The 15,059-nt window shown below is 36.9% G+C and overlaps 3 protein-coding genes across 3 annotated transcripts; all 3 read left to right on the top strand.

Moving 5' to 3' along the window:
- Positions 1-241: 241 nt before the first annotated feature.
- LOC113341353 (uncharacterized mitochondrial protein AtMg00820-like) lies at positions 242-583 on the top strand. The gene has a single exon (XM_026586261.1). The coding sequence runs from the start codon at positions 242-244 to the stop codon at positions 581-583; it is 342 nt and encodes a 113-aa protein (XP_026442046.1).
- Positions 584-646: 63 nt separating this feature from the next.
- LOC113341352 (uncharacterized mitochondrial protein AtMg00810-like) lies at positions 647-1,801 on the top strand. The gene has a single exon (XM_026586260.1). It carries the CDS (start codon positions 647-649, stop codon positions 1,799-1,801), a length of 1,155 nt encoding a protein of 384 aa, XP_026442045.1.
- A 6,278-nt stretch (positions 1,802-8,079) lies between these two features.
- Positions 8,080-8,703, top strand: LOC113341350 (F-box protein At3g07870-like). Its single transcript, XM_026586259.1, has one exon. It carries the CDS (start codon positions 8,080-8,082, stop codon positions 8,701-8,703), a length of 624 nt encoding a protein of 207 aa, XP_026442044.1.
- The last annotated feature ends 6,356 nt before the right edge of the window (positions 8,704-15,059 follow it).

The following is a 15,059-nucleotide window of genomic DNA, read 5'->3' as shown; positions in this document are numbered from 1 at the left end:
TACCTTACTTCATAAAGGCTATAAGTGCTTCAATCCCATTTCTAGGAAAACATATATTTCTCGCCGTGTCATTTTTGATGAGACTAATTTTTATTTCTCATCTTCAAGGTCTTCTGCTTCTCTTGTTGAAGAATGCACCCCATTTTCTACATCATCTTCTTCTAATTCTATTATCACTAGATCTAGGAATGTAATTTCAAAACCAAAATAATTTCCTGATTATATTGCTCATGTCTCTGTTATGCATCCAATCTGTTCTGCCTTTGCTTCTCTTCTTACTAGTAACCCTGAGCCCAAAACCTTTAAAAAGGATGCTAAGAATCCAAAATGGTTGGTTTCTATGAAGGAAGAGAAAAATCCTTTTTATAATATTAGAACATGGGATTTGGTCAAGCCTACACCTGATATGAATATTTTGGGTTATAAATGGGTATATAGAGTTAAGCTAAAGGCAGATGGAACTGTGGATAGATTTAAGTCTAGGCTAGTTGCAAAGGGGTATAATCAGCTAGATGGTATAGATTATACAGAGACATTCAGTCATGTCGGGATTGTTTTTACATTAGCTGTCACCTACAATTGACACATCAAACAATTAGATGTGTCAAATGCTTTTCTACATGGTGAGTTAAATTAAAATGGCTACATGCAACAGCCTCCAGGATTTGTGGATCCAAATTTTCCTGATCATGTGTGTCATCTAAAGAAAAGTCTTTATGGATTAAAACAAGCACCAAGACAATGGTTTGCCAAGTTTAGCATTTTTCGCTGTCTGCTGGTTTTTGTTAAGTCTGTGAATGATCACTCTATGTTTTTTCTTCATTCTGCTTCAGATATCTTAGTTTTACTTCTTTATGTGGATGACATAAATTTACCTGGTAATCCTAAGTGCTTGATGGGAAAACTTATTGCTTCTCTCAAGACTGAATTTGCTATGAAATATTTGAGAAATCTGAATTTTTTTCTGGGTATTGAACCTGTGAGACATTCAGATTCTTTAGTTTTAAAACAAAAGAAGTATACTCTGGAACTTTTGGAAAGGGACAAGATGTTAGAATGCAAACCCTGTGACACTCCAGTAGCTAAGACACATAGAGCTTCCATTCATGATGATACATTATTGGAGGATCCAATTGAGTTTAGAACCATTATAGGAGGATTGCAGTATCTCACTCATAATAGACCTGACATTTGTTTTGGTGTTAACTATGTCAGTCAATTTATGCATGCACCTACAGACTGTCAGCTTCTTCTTGTCAAGAGAATTCTCAGGTACTTAAAAGGCAGTATTGGTCAAGGTCTTACTATTCATCCTGGTGATGTAACCTCACTGAAAGGATACATTGATCCTGATTGGGCTGGATGCGCTGACACTAGAAGATCCATTAGTGGGTATGGTGTGTTCTTAGGCTCATCTCTGATATCTTGGTCCTCTAAAAAGCATCATACAGTCTCTAAGTCATCTGTTGAGGCCGAATATAAAGATTTATCTGTTGCAACTGCCGAGCTTAAATGGATTTCTTATGTACAGAATGATCTACATGTACCTCTGCAATTACCAGTTCAGCTGCATTGTGTTAATACCAGTGCTATTGCTTTGTCTGCTAATCCTGTTTTTCATGCCAGGATAAAACACATAGAGATTAAATATCACACTGTCAGGGAGCTAATTGAATCCGTATTTCTGGTTGTTTCTCATGTTTTAAGTGAAGAGCAGATAGCTGATATATTCACAAAAGGCCTGTGCTTTCCATCTCACTCCATATTGCTTCATTTACTCTTGGATGTTCCAGTTACTTAGTTTTTTGATTTTTTGAGAAAGATTCTTTGTTTTGTTTTTTTTTAAGTTTTCTGCACACTGCTTCCTGGTCACAGGGCTGTTGCTTTCTTGTTTGCTGTTTTTGTTTTTAGCCTTTCAAACTTCACAGTCTGCCTGTATCAGTTTGCAGGGGTGTGTTAGAAATATTGTTTGTCAAGTCAAGGTCTGCTGACTTGACTTGATTGGTATGTTCTCACCAGTACAGCTGTGCAGCTGTGTCTCTCTCTTTCATATTAATACTGTCTGAGACAGTTTGTATCAGTTTATCTGAAAACATTTTCTAAATAATTGAATATCATTTCTGTGTCATTCTTTCGGTTACGGGGTTTGAACCCCTATCCCCGCCATGGGAGGCAGAATAAGACCACCAGACCACTTGGTTTGGCATGATTCGGATCCCCTGTGTGGAAAATTTGGTTAGGAAATTACGGAGTGGTAAATGGTTCAAAACGTACCGCTATATATCCCCAGAAGTATAACAAATCACACAAATCTCTCTTTCCACTTCCCCAGACAGAACTCCCATTTTCCAATTGTTTCCTTTCTCAAAACCCTAACGAATCTCTCTCGAATCAAATTGTTGTTTCTATGTACAAAGGTGTCAAGAATTTCATGGATTATTTCTGAAAATTCTTTTTCTTGAACCCTAACATTTTCTTTCTACTGACAAAATCCCCCCCATTTTGTTTCCATCACCATTTCTTGGACCCTAACAAGTTGTTGTTTCTCAATATGAAGATTACTAAGGATTTCGACATGGATCATTTCAAAAAACTACCAGACGAGATTGCAGTAGAGATATTATGTTGTGACTCCACACCTCCTACACGTATTTCCCTTTTTAGATTTTCCTTATTTAGTTTGGGTTTCCTTGAATGAACTAAGTTAGCTTGTTCACCAAGCAATAACACTATAAATACTTGAGTCTTGTAACTCAGTTGCTCATGAATACAATTACAACTTCTAAAGTTCTCTTCTTTGTCTGCAATTCATTCTTATTTCATCTCTCAATTCTGTTCTTTTCAACTTATTCTTGCTAGTTTAAATCCCTGTTAGTTATTTAGGTCTAGAACCATAACATCTGTCATCAGAGATGGTTAGGTCTTTATCTCAAAAACACCCAATTTTTTTTTCTCTAACGCTTCCGCATAATGACACTCACAGATGAAGTTCACCATCTTATATCTGCCATACAAACCTTGGATACTTCCGTTCATAATTTTATGGAGACTGTTGTTGAGAATTCTCAAAAGGTGGATCAATCCCGCCAATTTGTTATTGATGAACTTCTTCAGCAAACACAAACTTTTCATAACACCAGTTTGGAATCTATTTTAGCTGCACATCGACGTGAGATGAGTACCTTGCTGCAACAACACACACAAGATACTACCAATCTTGCTGATACTGTCACTCGTAACATGGCATCAATCTTACTTACACGTTTTCCTTTGAATACCCCTTCTCCTGGTCTGCATAGTGCTCATGGCAGCAGTGTTCCTTCTGGTAACACTCATGGTACCTCTGGTAGCAGTGGTATTCTTGGTTCTCCGACTTGAAGTTTCCTATCTTTGATGGAACAGATCCTGCTGGTTGGATTTTTCAGGCAGATCAGTATTTTCGGCTTCATCATACAATTGAAGCTGTAAAAATTGACATTGCTACTTCTTCCTTCAAAGGAGACGCTAATGCTTGGTATCGCTGGATTCAAACAAAGCTCACTAATCCTACATGGACACAATTTTGTTCACAGGTTCGTGAACGTTTTGCTGATAAGAAGTTTTCCAACCCACGTCTATCACTATCCACAATTCGTCAACAAGGTTCAGTGCGTGATCACATTCGAGAATTTGAACAACTTCTAAATTTCGTCACAGATTTACCAGATGATTATGTCATTGATATCTTTGTTCGATCTCTCAAGAGAGAAATCCGATCTGTTGTGGAACTTTTTGAGCCACCCACATTGGCTATTGCTTTTCAAAAGGCTATTAAACAAGAAGATGTGTTACTGTTTAATCCATATTTTTACAAATCTATTGCGAGACAAAATCCTTACAGGAAGGCGCCTTCTTCAACCCCTTCCTTTGATACAACTAATACATCCTTTAAGAAGTCTACCATTCCATCTGGCGTTAAACGTTTATCTTTCGAGGAACAACGTATACGACGTGAGCAGGGCCTATGTTTCAATTGTGATGAACAATATAAAGCTGGACATGTGTGTGCAAATCCATTGAACTCTAGATTATTAATTTTAGATATGTCTCCAGAAGTCCATGTTGAAGATGATGAGTATTCACCTGCGTCTCTTACTGACGAAATAATTACTCCTGCGGCTGCAAATCAGACATATTCTGATCCCACAATCTCATTCCATGCTCTCACTGGCACTTCTTTTCCAAACACTATGCGTGTTACTGGTAGAATTGCTGGTCACACACTCACTATTTTACTGGATTCGGGATCAACCCATAATTTCCTACACCCTTCTGTTGCTAAACGATGTGGTGTTCTCCAGAAAACAGCTGCTGATCATATGAATGTTTTGGTGGGTAATGGAGGAATTTTAAAAACACAAGGACTTTGTTCTGATGTTTCCTTAGAATTACAGTCTTACATGTGCACTACTGATTTTTTCTTACTAGAATTGAGTGGTTGTGAGGCAGTGCTTGGGGTGGACTGGCTGAGAACCTTAGGTAATATTTCTTGGGATTTTGATAAATTGCACATGCAGTTTACTGCCAATGGTCGAGAACATATGTTAGTGGGCAACAATTCTACTTCCATTTTATTATTGGATGGCTCTTTCCTGCACAAGGCCTTTCAAGATACTCAACATGGTTTTCTCTTGCAATTGATGTCATCTCCAACTACTCCAGAACTTCACTCTCAGGTATCCACTGCAGTCTCTGACTTGCTTTTATAATTTTCTGATTTGTTTGCTTCACCTACTGCTTTACCACCTCCGAGAAAGTATGATCATTGTATTCCTTTACTGCCTAATACAGCACCAGTTAATGTTAGACCCTATAGATACCCATATTTTCAGAAGGCAGAAATTGAAAAGATTGTTCAAGAACTCTTAGATACAGGTTTGATTCGAACTAGTTCTAGTCCATTTTCTTCTCCAGTGCTCTTGGTTCGAAAAAAGGATGGTTCTTGGTGTATGTGTGTGGATTACATAGCTCTTAATAAGGTTACTGTCAAGGATAGATTTCCCATTCCAATAGTGGATGAACTTCTGGATGAACTATGTGGTGCAGTTATATTCTCCAAAATTGATATGCGATCTGGTTACCATCAAATTCGTGTACATCCTGATGATATACATAAAACAGCTTTTCGCACACATGATGGACATTATGAATTTTTAGTGATGCCGTTTGGATTGTCTAATGCACCTGCGACTTTCCAAAGCTTGATGAATGAAATTCTCAGACCTTTTCTTCGAAAGTTTGTGTTGGTATTTTTCGATGACATACTTATCTACAACAAGTCTGAATCTGAACATATCCACCATATTACTTTGGTCTTTGAGGTTTTACGAGCACATCAAATCTTCCTCAAACAGCAAAAGTGTGAATTTTCTCAACAGTCAATCAGTTATTTGGGTCATCGAGTTTCTTCAGATGGTGTTTCTGTAGACTCAGATAAGATATCTTGCATCACTAATTGGCCCATTCCTAATACTGTGAAAGCCTTGAGAGGTTTTTTAGGATTAGCTGGGTACTACCGCAAGTTTGTCAGAAACTTTGGCAAGATCAGTGCTCCACTTACACAACTCCTTAAGTTGGATGCCTTTGTCTGGACTCCTGAGGCAACTACGGCCTTTATACATCTTAAGCAAGCTTTAACTAGTACACCTGTTTTGGCATTACCAGATTTTACCAAAGTTTTTTGTTTGGAATGTGATGCTTCTGGAAATGGCTTAGGAGCAGTTTTACTTCAAGACAAGAGGCCTGTTGCTTACTACAGTAAAGCTCTTTCAGGTAAGAATCTCAATCTCTCCGTTTATGATAAAGATATGTTGGCCATTGTTAATGCGGTTAATAAATGGCGACCTTACTTACTTGGTCGACATTTTAAGATTTACACCGATCATAAGAGCCTGAAATTCTTTTTAGAACAACGTATTTCTTCCATTGAACAACAGAAATGGTTGTCCAAGTTGCTTGGTTATGATTATGAGATAATTTACAAGTCTGGAGTTTTAAATACGGTGGCTGATGCTTTATCTCGTATTACTGATTGTCAATTATTGGCAATTACTTCTCCAATTTTTTCGGGCATTGTTGACATTTTCCAGGAATGTCATAATGATGCTGCATTAAGTCTGATAATTGAAAAATTGCGTGCACAGCCAGATTGTCTGCTACACTACTCTTATACTGAAGGAATTCTTCGTTATAAAAACCGAATCGTTGTTGTCTCTTCTTCCTTATGGTGCTCAAAACTATTGAGTGAGTTTCATTCCACTCCAACTGGTGGACATGCAGGATACTTACGTACTTATAAGCGTCTTCAACAAAAATTTTATTGGTCTGGCATGAAGAAGACAGTTAAAGACTATATTTCTTCTTGTGACGTTTGCCAACGCAATAAGGCAGAATCAATATCTCCTCCAGGCCTACTACATCCTTTATCCATTCCTAAGGATATTTGGTTGGATATATCTATGGATTTCATTAATGGATTACCACCATCAAATAAAAGGACATCTATTTTAGTTGTGGTGGATCGTTTATCTAGATATGCACATTTTGTGCCACTCATACATCCTTATTCAGCTGACACTGTGGCTGAGGTTTTTGTGCGAGAAATAGTTCGTTTGCATGGAATGCCTAAGAGCATCACCAGTGACAGAGATTCACTTTTTATGAGTCAGTTTTGGGAAGCTTTTTTCTCACTACAGCACACTCAACTTTGTCGAAGTTCTGCATATCATCCTCAGTCTGATGGATTAACTGAGGTTACAAATCGAACTTTGGAATGCTATTTACGTTGTTTTGCTAGTATTAAACCTAGTGAATGGCTCAGATGGTTACCGTGGGCTGAATGGTGCTATAATACTAGCTTTCATACTGCCATTAAGATGAGTCCTTATCAGGCAGTTTATAGCAGGCTTCCTCCTACGATTTCAACATATATCTCTAACACTACCATTGTACATGCTGTTGATGTAGTATTGCAAGCTAGAGATCAGGTTTTGGTGATTTTGAAGTCTAACTTACAAGATGCTCAATCCAGAATGAAAGTTTATGCAGATGCCCATAGAACAGAACGAAGTTTTTCAGTTGGAGATTTTGTTTTTCTCAGACTGCAACCATACCGTCAGACAACTGCTGCAACTTCATCTTTTTCCAAGCTTTCACCCAAGTTTTATGGACCATTTAAGGTTCTTGAAAGGATTGGCACCGTAGCTTATAGACTGGAGTTACCTGCTACCAGTAACATTCATCCTGTGTTTCATGTCTCACTTTTGAAACTCAAACTTGGCACATCTGACATTGTTCAGACTGAACTACCTGTTACAGTAGACTATGACAAATGGGAACCTGAGTCAATCTTGGATCGTAAGATGTATAAAAAGGGTACTGTTGCTGGCACAAAATGGCTCATTCAGTGGAAGAATCGAGCTTCTACAGAAGCCACATGGGAGGATGCTGATGAACTCCTTCTACGTTTTCCAGAATTTCAGACTTGAGGACAAGTCTTCATTCAAGCAGGGTGGGATGTTGTGACTCCACACCTCCTACACGTATTTCCCTTTTTAGATTTTCCTTATTTAGTTTGGGTTTCCTTGAATGAACTAAGTTAGCTTGTTCACCAAGCAATAACACTATAAATACTTGAGTCTTGTAACTCAGTTGCTCATGAATACAATTACAACTTCTAAACTTCTCTTCTTTGTCTGCAATTCATTCTTATTTCATCTCTCAATTCTGTTCTTTTCAACTTATTCTTGCTAGTTTAAATCCCTGTTAGTTATTTAGGTCTAGAACCATAACATATTAAGTCGTGTACCAAGTGAATGGGTTCTTCATTGCAAATTAGTCTGCAGAAATTGGAGAAACATTGTTTCCAATGATCCATCGTTCCCTCTGAAGCATTTGTATCATCTTAATCATTCCACTGGTGCTGAGGATTCTTGTAAGTTGGGTTTTCTTGCTTTAATTGATAACAATAGATTGTACTTTTTTGAATATAATGATGATCAGAATCATGAGTTAAGAAAACCCATTGAGAGAATTAGAAGGATGATTACAACACCTATTAAGGGTTCTTGCTTTATTGGATCTTGTAATGGTTTAATCTGTCTTGCTGGAGAGGAACATGATATACCTGTTTGTATATGTAACCCTTTCACCAAAGAGTATGTCAACCTTCCAGAAATCAGGATAGATGGTGATGATTTTGATTTTTGCACATTCGGATTTGGTTACCTTCCTTCAACAAATGAGTACAAAGTGGTAGCAGTACATGTATTCAAGACCGAGTTAATAGAAGTCCACATATACACTCTAGGCAATGGATGGAGAAACCTTGGAAAGTTCAATTCTGAATTCTGCCCTATGTATAATCAAGGTCATGAACATGGTAGCTTTGCCAATGGATCTATTTATTGGGTTAACACTAATCTACATATGATCTTGGCCTTCGACTTAATTGAGGAAAAATTCTGCGAACATCTTGAACCGCCTCCTTTCCCACTATACACTGATTTGCGAAATCATACAATAGGGGTTTTGGATGGATTTCTGTATATTTCTATACTTGATGAAGGAGAAGATGGTTTTGACATATGGCTATTAAAAAAGAAGAATGATAATCAAGTCAAGAAAGAGGGAGAGCAACATCCCTCATTGGAATGGAGTAAATAATTCAGGGTTGATGAAAAGCATCCATTAGCTGTTACGAAGAGGGGGGATGTTTTAACTTACCTCAGTTGTGATAACTATCTCAACATGTATGACACAAAAGCTTCTACCTCGAAAGGGCTTGTGGATTTTAAGGAATGGGTTCGACGAGTATTCCCTCACAAGAACACCTTCGTATCGTTGAAGAAATTAGGGGATAAGGATACGGAAATAGTGAAGTCAGTTAAAGGAGGCAAAAAGCCGTGATTCACCTTTCAAGCAGCTACAGGAGGATGCGAACCCCGACTACACAGTTATAAACTGGTAATCTTCATTGAGTATTGCAGTAGTATTTATATCATTCTGTAGACTTAGGAGTTTCATTAACAAGTAACCTTTTTGTGAGCCTCAATGTTATTGACATTGTGTTGGTGAGTCGTATACATCGGTTCTCTTTTTTTCTGTCTTTATATCATCGATCCAACTTTATTGAATTGTTTCTATTTTGGGTTACTATATTGCTTTGTAAATTGTGCATTTTGTTAGCGACTCTACCTTATTTTGATGGGTATGGTGTACACTGTAGTGGCTTATTTCATTTATACATGGGGGTCGAATAAGCATTTGCAGGAAAAATCATAAATCAGAATAGGAAACTGCGCTGAAGTTTATCCTCATATGTCAATAAATTTCACAAGAACAGTTAGTCAATAGGTAATGGTGTCTGTGATAACAATGTGTCATTAACTGCAACCGACCTAATTGTTTATTGTCGTCAAGCTATTTTTACATCTCCATGTGAAGGATCAATGAGCAAATTTCATTTCAGGCTAGAACCAGGATACAGAGTAATGATTCTGTTGGCAATAAGAATTATGACATGTTGAGTTTGCACTTAAATTGTGGTTATTCACACACTTTATGCCTACTTCCACAACTGTACCAGTTTTCCATTTGTTTAACTCTGCTTTAGTTAAATGTCAAGTTGCATCATTTCGGTCTGATGATAACAATGGCATCGGTATATATTATATATCTAAACTTTATTAAGTAGCAGACACTAGCTCAGTTGTATTAGCTCTGCAAACAGTCACCACGACTGAAACTATATTGATGTTTCATTAATCCATGAGTACCATTTTATCCCCGTCGTTGGCATCTTGGAGATCCGAGCGAAGAAGGCTTAGTGTTATTAGATGGCCATGCTATGCTCGTTTTTTGTCAACGGTCAGCTCTCTGGGGATAAAGAATGCCAAAATTCACTATTTTAAAACATGAAGTCTTTGTTGGCCTGCATAGAAAGCCTCTGGTGCATCTGGTAAAGTGTCCTTAACTCATAGTGCCATCATCAGCTGGCGATGCTTTGCTTGTATTTATCAACATTCAGCTTCCAGGTGAAAAGCTTTTGAAGCTCTTGGGGAGATGGGCGCGCAATAATAGCCTTTCTCTGTTTCATGGCCTGCATATATAGCATCTGGTACTTTCGGTCACTGTGTACTAATGCTGTCTATATGCCACGTCATTGCATCGTCATACTGCATTTCCTTCTCCTTCTTGTGCATCACAGAACCATCATCAGCTTCAGCCCCAATTCAAAATTGGGTCATCGTCATACCTGTAGTAATGATAAAATGTTATGCCAGTTTACCAAGAAAAAATCTAGGGGATAGAATTGCACACTCAGAGATTCTAAGTTTACTAGATGATACAGGTTTTGATAGTGAATTAGATGTTATTGGTCGTTCTGGTATTGATGGTTGTCCTTCTGAGATTGAAAATGATCTTTTCTCAATGTATGTCGATATACTAGTAGAAATGTGGAACAGAAGTCGGTGAGTTCGTTGAAGTATGAGAATTTAGTAATAGGTGGTGGATGTTTTTAGTTTTATTAAATCTGATTTGTTAATGGGTAGTGGTGGTCCTCTTTCAAATGAAGCTAATAAGAAAGTTTTTTCTGCTGCTAAGCTTTCTGAGATTTCTGAGTTGGTTTATAATTAAAATCTTAAAATGAGTACTCTGCATACTGATAATTTAGTATAGGATTCACTGCTATGTAAACAATGCATGTTAACCTTACCATGATGATCTTTTTGTTCCAATCAGCATCATTCCTTATAATACAAATTAGTAGAAATTATGTGTTGGCCCTCCTGGTTCTTAACTACTGTACTTCTTACTCTCATGGCCTTGGGCTTAAAGAGAGCGTAAATTGTTTCAGTCCACTAGAGAAAGAGGGCCAACAGAGAAAATTTGAGGGGCATGAGAATAAAACATATGATGTTAGTTCCTAGACAAAAAATCGAAAATGCTAGCTGAACAGGTGACTGACAGCTGAATGACAACGGTGCTCATCAGTGGTTCAAGGGTTCTTCGTGAATATCCCCATCAGTGGTTCAAGGGTCAGACCTCCTCCTCAACTCAAGGGCAACATGGGAAAATGGTGATTCCTCATCATCCCGAGCCATGAAATATCCCCAGAAGTCGGAGTTTGAATCTTCTCTGGAGAACTTAATGTGAGAATGATGCTGTCAGAGTCCATGTGCTCTCTTTTTTGGATTGATCATCTGCATCTGCTGTTAGTTCTCTTCTTTCGGGTTTAGTCTCCCTTATCCTGTATTCCAGGCTTTCTGTTAGTTCTCTTTTTTCGGGTTTAGTTTCGGTGCAGTTGTTTTAGGTCATTGTAATATATTCTGGCTTTAATATGCCTCTTGTTCATTCTTACCATTACTGCTCTGCATTTCTTAGTTCATTCTTAGACTATCTTGTTTCTGTATCCGAGTTCTCTAATCCTAGTATTCCTGTAGATGTCTTGTAAAGCTCATTTTAGCTATTTCTACTTGTGCACCGTGCATAGTATTTCTGAATCGGCTGCCTTCCATCCTGTTACTCTCCTTGTGTCTTACATTAAGAAAACTTAATATTCCTGAACCTGTTTGTGTTCTCTCTGAAATCTCAGTATGTCTCTGTCAGGTTTATCCTCTTGTTATACTGGTGTGTTATGCCCACCACTAGTACTTGGAGATTGGTTTTTGTTGAATTCTCCTCTCTGGTTTCCTGTCGTGTCAAAAATCATCAACTTTCAATTTGTTTCTCTTGTTTTTTTGATCACCTGGTCTGTGTAACTACTGGGTATCATTTCGCATCTTGCAAGTATTGCTAGCCCACTAATTATATCTGTTATGGGCTTTGCCTTTTCTTTCCGAATTTTGTTATCTGAATGACTGAATTTGATACTCCGTCAGAGATTTGTTATCTTTGTTTTAAAATGAGAATAGAACGTCTAGGGCATTGCCCCCCATCGCTAGAGACCATTAAACCTGTCTATGCCTTCCTCACGACCCTGACTTGATTTTTCTTTCCTTAATCTATAGGTTCCTTACTCTCATATGGAGCTTCTATTTTAAGTCATATTTTCTCTCTTCTCGAAACTCCAATTCCTATTTTCCGACCTTCCTCGTTGGAATTCCAAAGTGTTCGGAAATATCCATAAAAATTTAAAATCTTTGAACTCTTGCATTGAAAATCTACATAAATCTAGAAAATTTCCTTTCTATCCGATATACTCAAGAATTTAAAGGCAGAATTTGGTAAATGGTAGGAAATCAGGAATGACTACTACTATCAACCATCCCGTGACAAATTCTTCAAGGAATCAAAATAAAGAATATCTCCATGCTTCAACCTCTACTAGGAAAAGAATAAACGATATTCGCTCTCTTCGCGAACTTTTGGTCCTTCGACTTTCGGATAGAGATCAAAATAAGCACTTCTCAATTCTTGGAGTATGGATTTTGTTTTTCTAATTTAACACAACCCTGCAATTCGGAGTCAGAAAATTTATCCCTTATTGAGATTCCTTCCAAATATTAGTAAATTTCAAATACTCTATCAAATATAATTACTTGGGGAGCCACCAATCCGCTCGGTTTTTTGCCAGGTTTTTTCAAAGCCAACTGGAATACTCAGGTCCTAATATTATTTTGATCATTCTGGATTTTTTCAAATGGGTCTCTTTATAAAATTAACATCACTTTCTTTTCCTGTATCCCAAAACATTTACTCCTCAAACACCCAGGGATTTCTACCCCCATTAGCTTGAGAAACATAGTTTACAAACAAATCTCAAAAAATCTTTCAAATTGGCTTAAGCCTCTGTTAAATAGATTAATAAACCATGTTAGAGCATTGATCGGTTGAACCTACAAGTTTTGCTATCCCCAGCTTATTGTCAATGTTACGTGATCAAAACTATATCTTGATATATAGTCTACTACGTCAAGTTTCGAATAGGTTAGAATTGTAGTTGAGTATCAGAGATCATCCTTGAATACTGAAGATTGACGAAAACATTTTGAAGAACTTCTGTCGTGTATGTGAAGAATGAACCATTCTATTTGACTCACTATACCATTATACTATCTGTTTAGACTATGTCGTATAATTTATAGTAGATTAAAAAAGAAGATGTTTCCCATCAAGCTTGTCTTGTGAAAAATCTTGAAATATGATTCAGGGATTAGATGTTCAAAGGTTCTTAACAATATTAGTTATATGAATTAATTTGTGAATCAATTGAAAATTTCCAGTGCAAATGATTATATCACTTGGGAATGTTTCAATCATCAAAAGAGAGATATATGAACTTACTGAATTTCTAGTCAGGGTAGGTTGGCGAAATCAGTTTGCAAACCATAGATATCTGAGATTCATAAATACAGAAAGGTTGGCGAACTCGGTTAACGAACCGTTGCACCCTGACTCATGAACAAGCCTTGTGGTTCACGAACCGTTATACTAACTGTCCTGACAATGTTTAGCGGATTCTCAAAAACTTATTATTTTAATATGTTTAGCATTGCAAGAACTCTCTTAAACACTTCTAAGACTTCATTAATTTATTAAAACACTTAGGTGTTTGAATCATGATTAATTTCTTAGGTGTTTAAATGAACATCAAGTAGTTTTTAGCTCTTTCGATAACTTACCAAACCGAACAGTCATTATACACAGTTACTGAACTCGGTCTAACTGGGCCTATGTGTATAGTATTTTATTGTAGTTGGATGACCTTTTTTTTTTTGCTTGATTATCAAGTTATCTTAGCTTGAATTATAAGATAACCCTGGTCTTTGAAAACTATAAATAGAGCATCCTGACCCTTTGTGTCCTAGTTGATTCTATAGTCGCCTCTATTGACCTTTTAGGTCTACGAATAAAAAGACTCCGCTTGGGGATTCGTTAAGCTAGGTCCGACTATATTTAGCTTGATAATTCGTGAATCCTGATCTTGTTTTTCTGTTATCGAGGTTTTTGTAATCTCTTTCAGGCTAGATAGATAGTAGTCATAAAGTTTTTTCGTCTCAGACTTTGTGATTCCTCAAGATAGATATCTAAAGACTTATTTTATTTGATCTTTCGACGATTTTTCTTGAGAGGTGGTTAATAATCTAAGATGCCCTTCGGGAGTCGTAAGTTCCGGATTTGTGAGATTTTCTAACTTTCTATTACAAACATATTTCCACACCTTGATCTTTGATCTAAACGAAAATCAAATATGCTTATCAGTTAGAGGCGGATTGGTATCAAAATTCTTCACTTCTGCCACAACGGACGTCATCTAAAGGAATCAAGTACGTAGAACCTTGCGAGGTTCAAGAGACGTAAGAAGCGCGACTGTAACTGAATCGCTTGGAGGATGGATTCGGTCTCAACTACATTCCAGTCTGAAGTATGATAATAGGCTAGTGTCTGTAACATCTTAATACAATGTGGTGTTCAATCTGGACGAGGTCCCGGGTTTTTCTGCTATTATGATTTCCTCGTTAACAAAATTTCTGGTGTCTTGTATTTTTCCTTTTTCGTATTGTATTGTTTATCTTTATAATTGGATTTACACATGTTTGTATGTATTCAATATACGTAGATAAGTACTCTTATTGTAATCGATTATGCAAAGTTTCTTTGGACTTCGTATCTTGAAATATAGATAACAAGTTTAACAACTTGGCAGAATTCTAATTGAATTATTTGGATACGACTAGATTGATCTTTGATATGATTTTTAATTTTTGTTGTAGTGAATAGATTCGAACTCTAAGAATTATGAAGATTAAATTTAAAGATTTAATGAAAATAATAAATTAAAGCGAGAGTTACTGGGTCTAGGATTTCACTGAGTTCATATCATAAGGTTCAATTATTTATTCTTCAGCAATTATAGCTCAATAAATAAAAACATAAACTCTTATTTTTGCCAAGGTAGATTCTCAAAATATTAGTTATAAATCGTAAGAATGGGACATCAAACATTCAAGCAAAATATCTTTCCTCTACTGCAGGTATCTTTCTCACAATAGCAACCAACAGAGAATAATACGAAG

Source organism: Papaver somniferum, unplaced genomic scaffold, assembly GCF_003573695.1.
Source record: "Papaver somniferum cultivar HN1 unplaced genomic scaffold, ASM357369v1 unplaced-scaffold_29, whole genome shotgun sequence".
NCBI classification, from domain to species: Eukaryota; Viridiplantae; Streptophyta; class Magnoliopsida; order Ranunculales; family Papaveraceae; genus Papaver; species Papaver somniferum.
Note: the sequence above shows the minus strand (reverse complement) of the source record. Positions and strands in the feature narration are given on the sequence as shown.

Excerpts from the sequence above, each read along its gene's own strand:
- LOC113341353 (XM_026586261.1), top strand. The coding sequence starts at position 242 with ATGCATCCAATCTGTTCTGCCTTTGCTTCTCTTCTTACTAGTAACCCT.
- LOC113341352 (XM_026586260.1), top strand. The coding sequence starts at position 647 with ATGCAACAGCCTCCAGGATTTGTGGATCCAAATTTTCCTGATCATGTG.
- LOC113341350 (XM_026586259.1), top strand. The coding sequence starts at position 8,080 with ATGATTACAACACCTATTAAGGGTTCTTGCTTTATTGGATCTTGTAAT.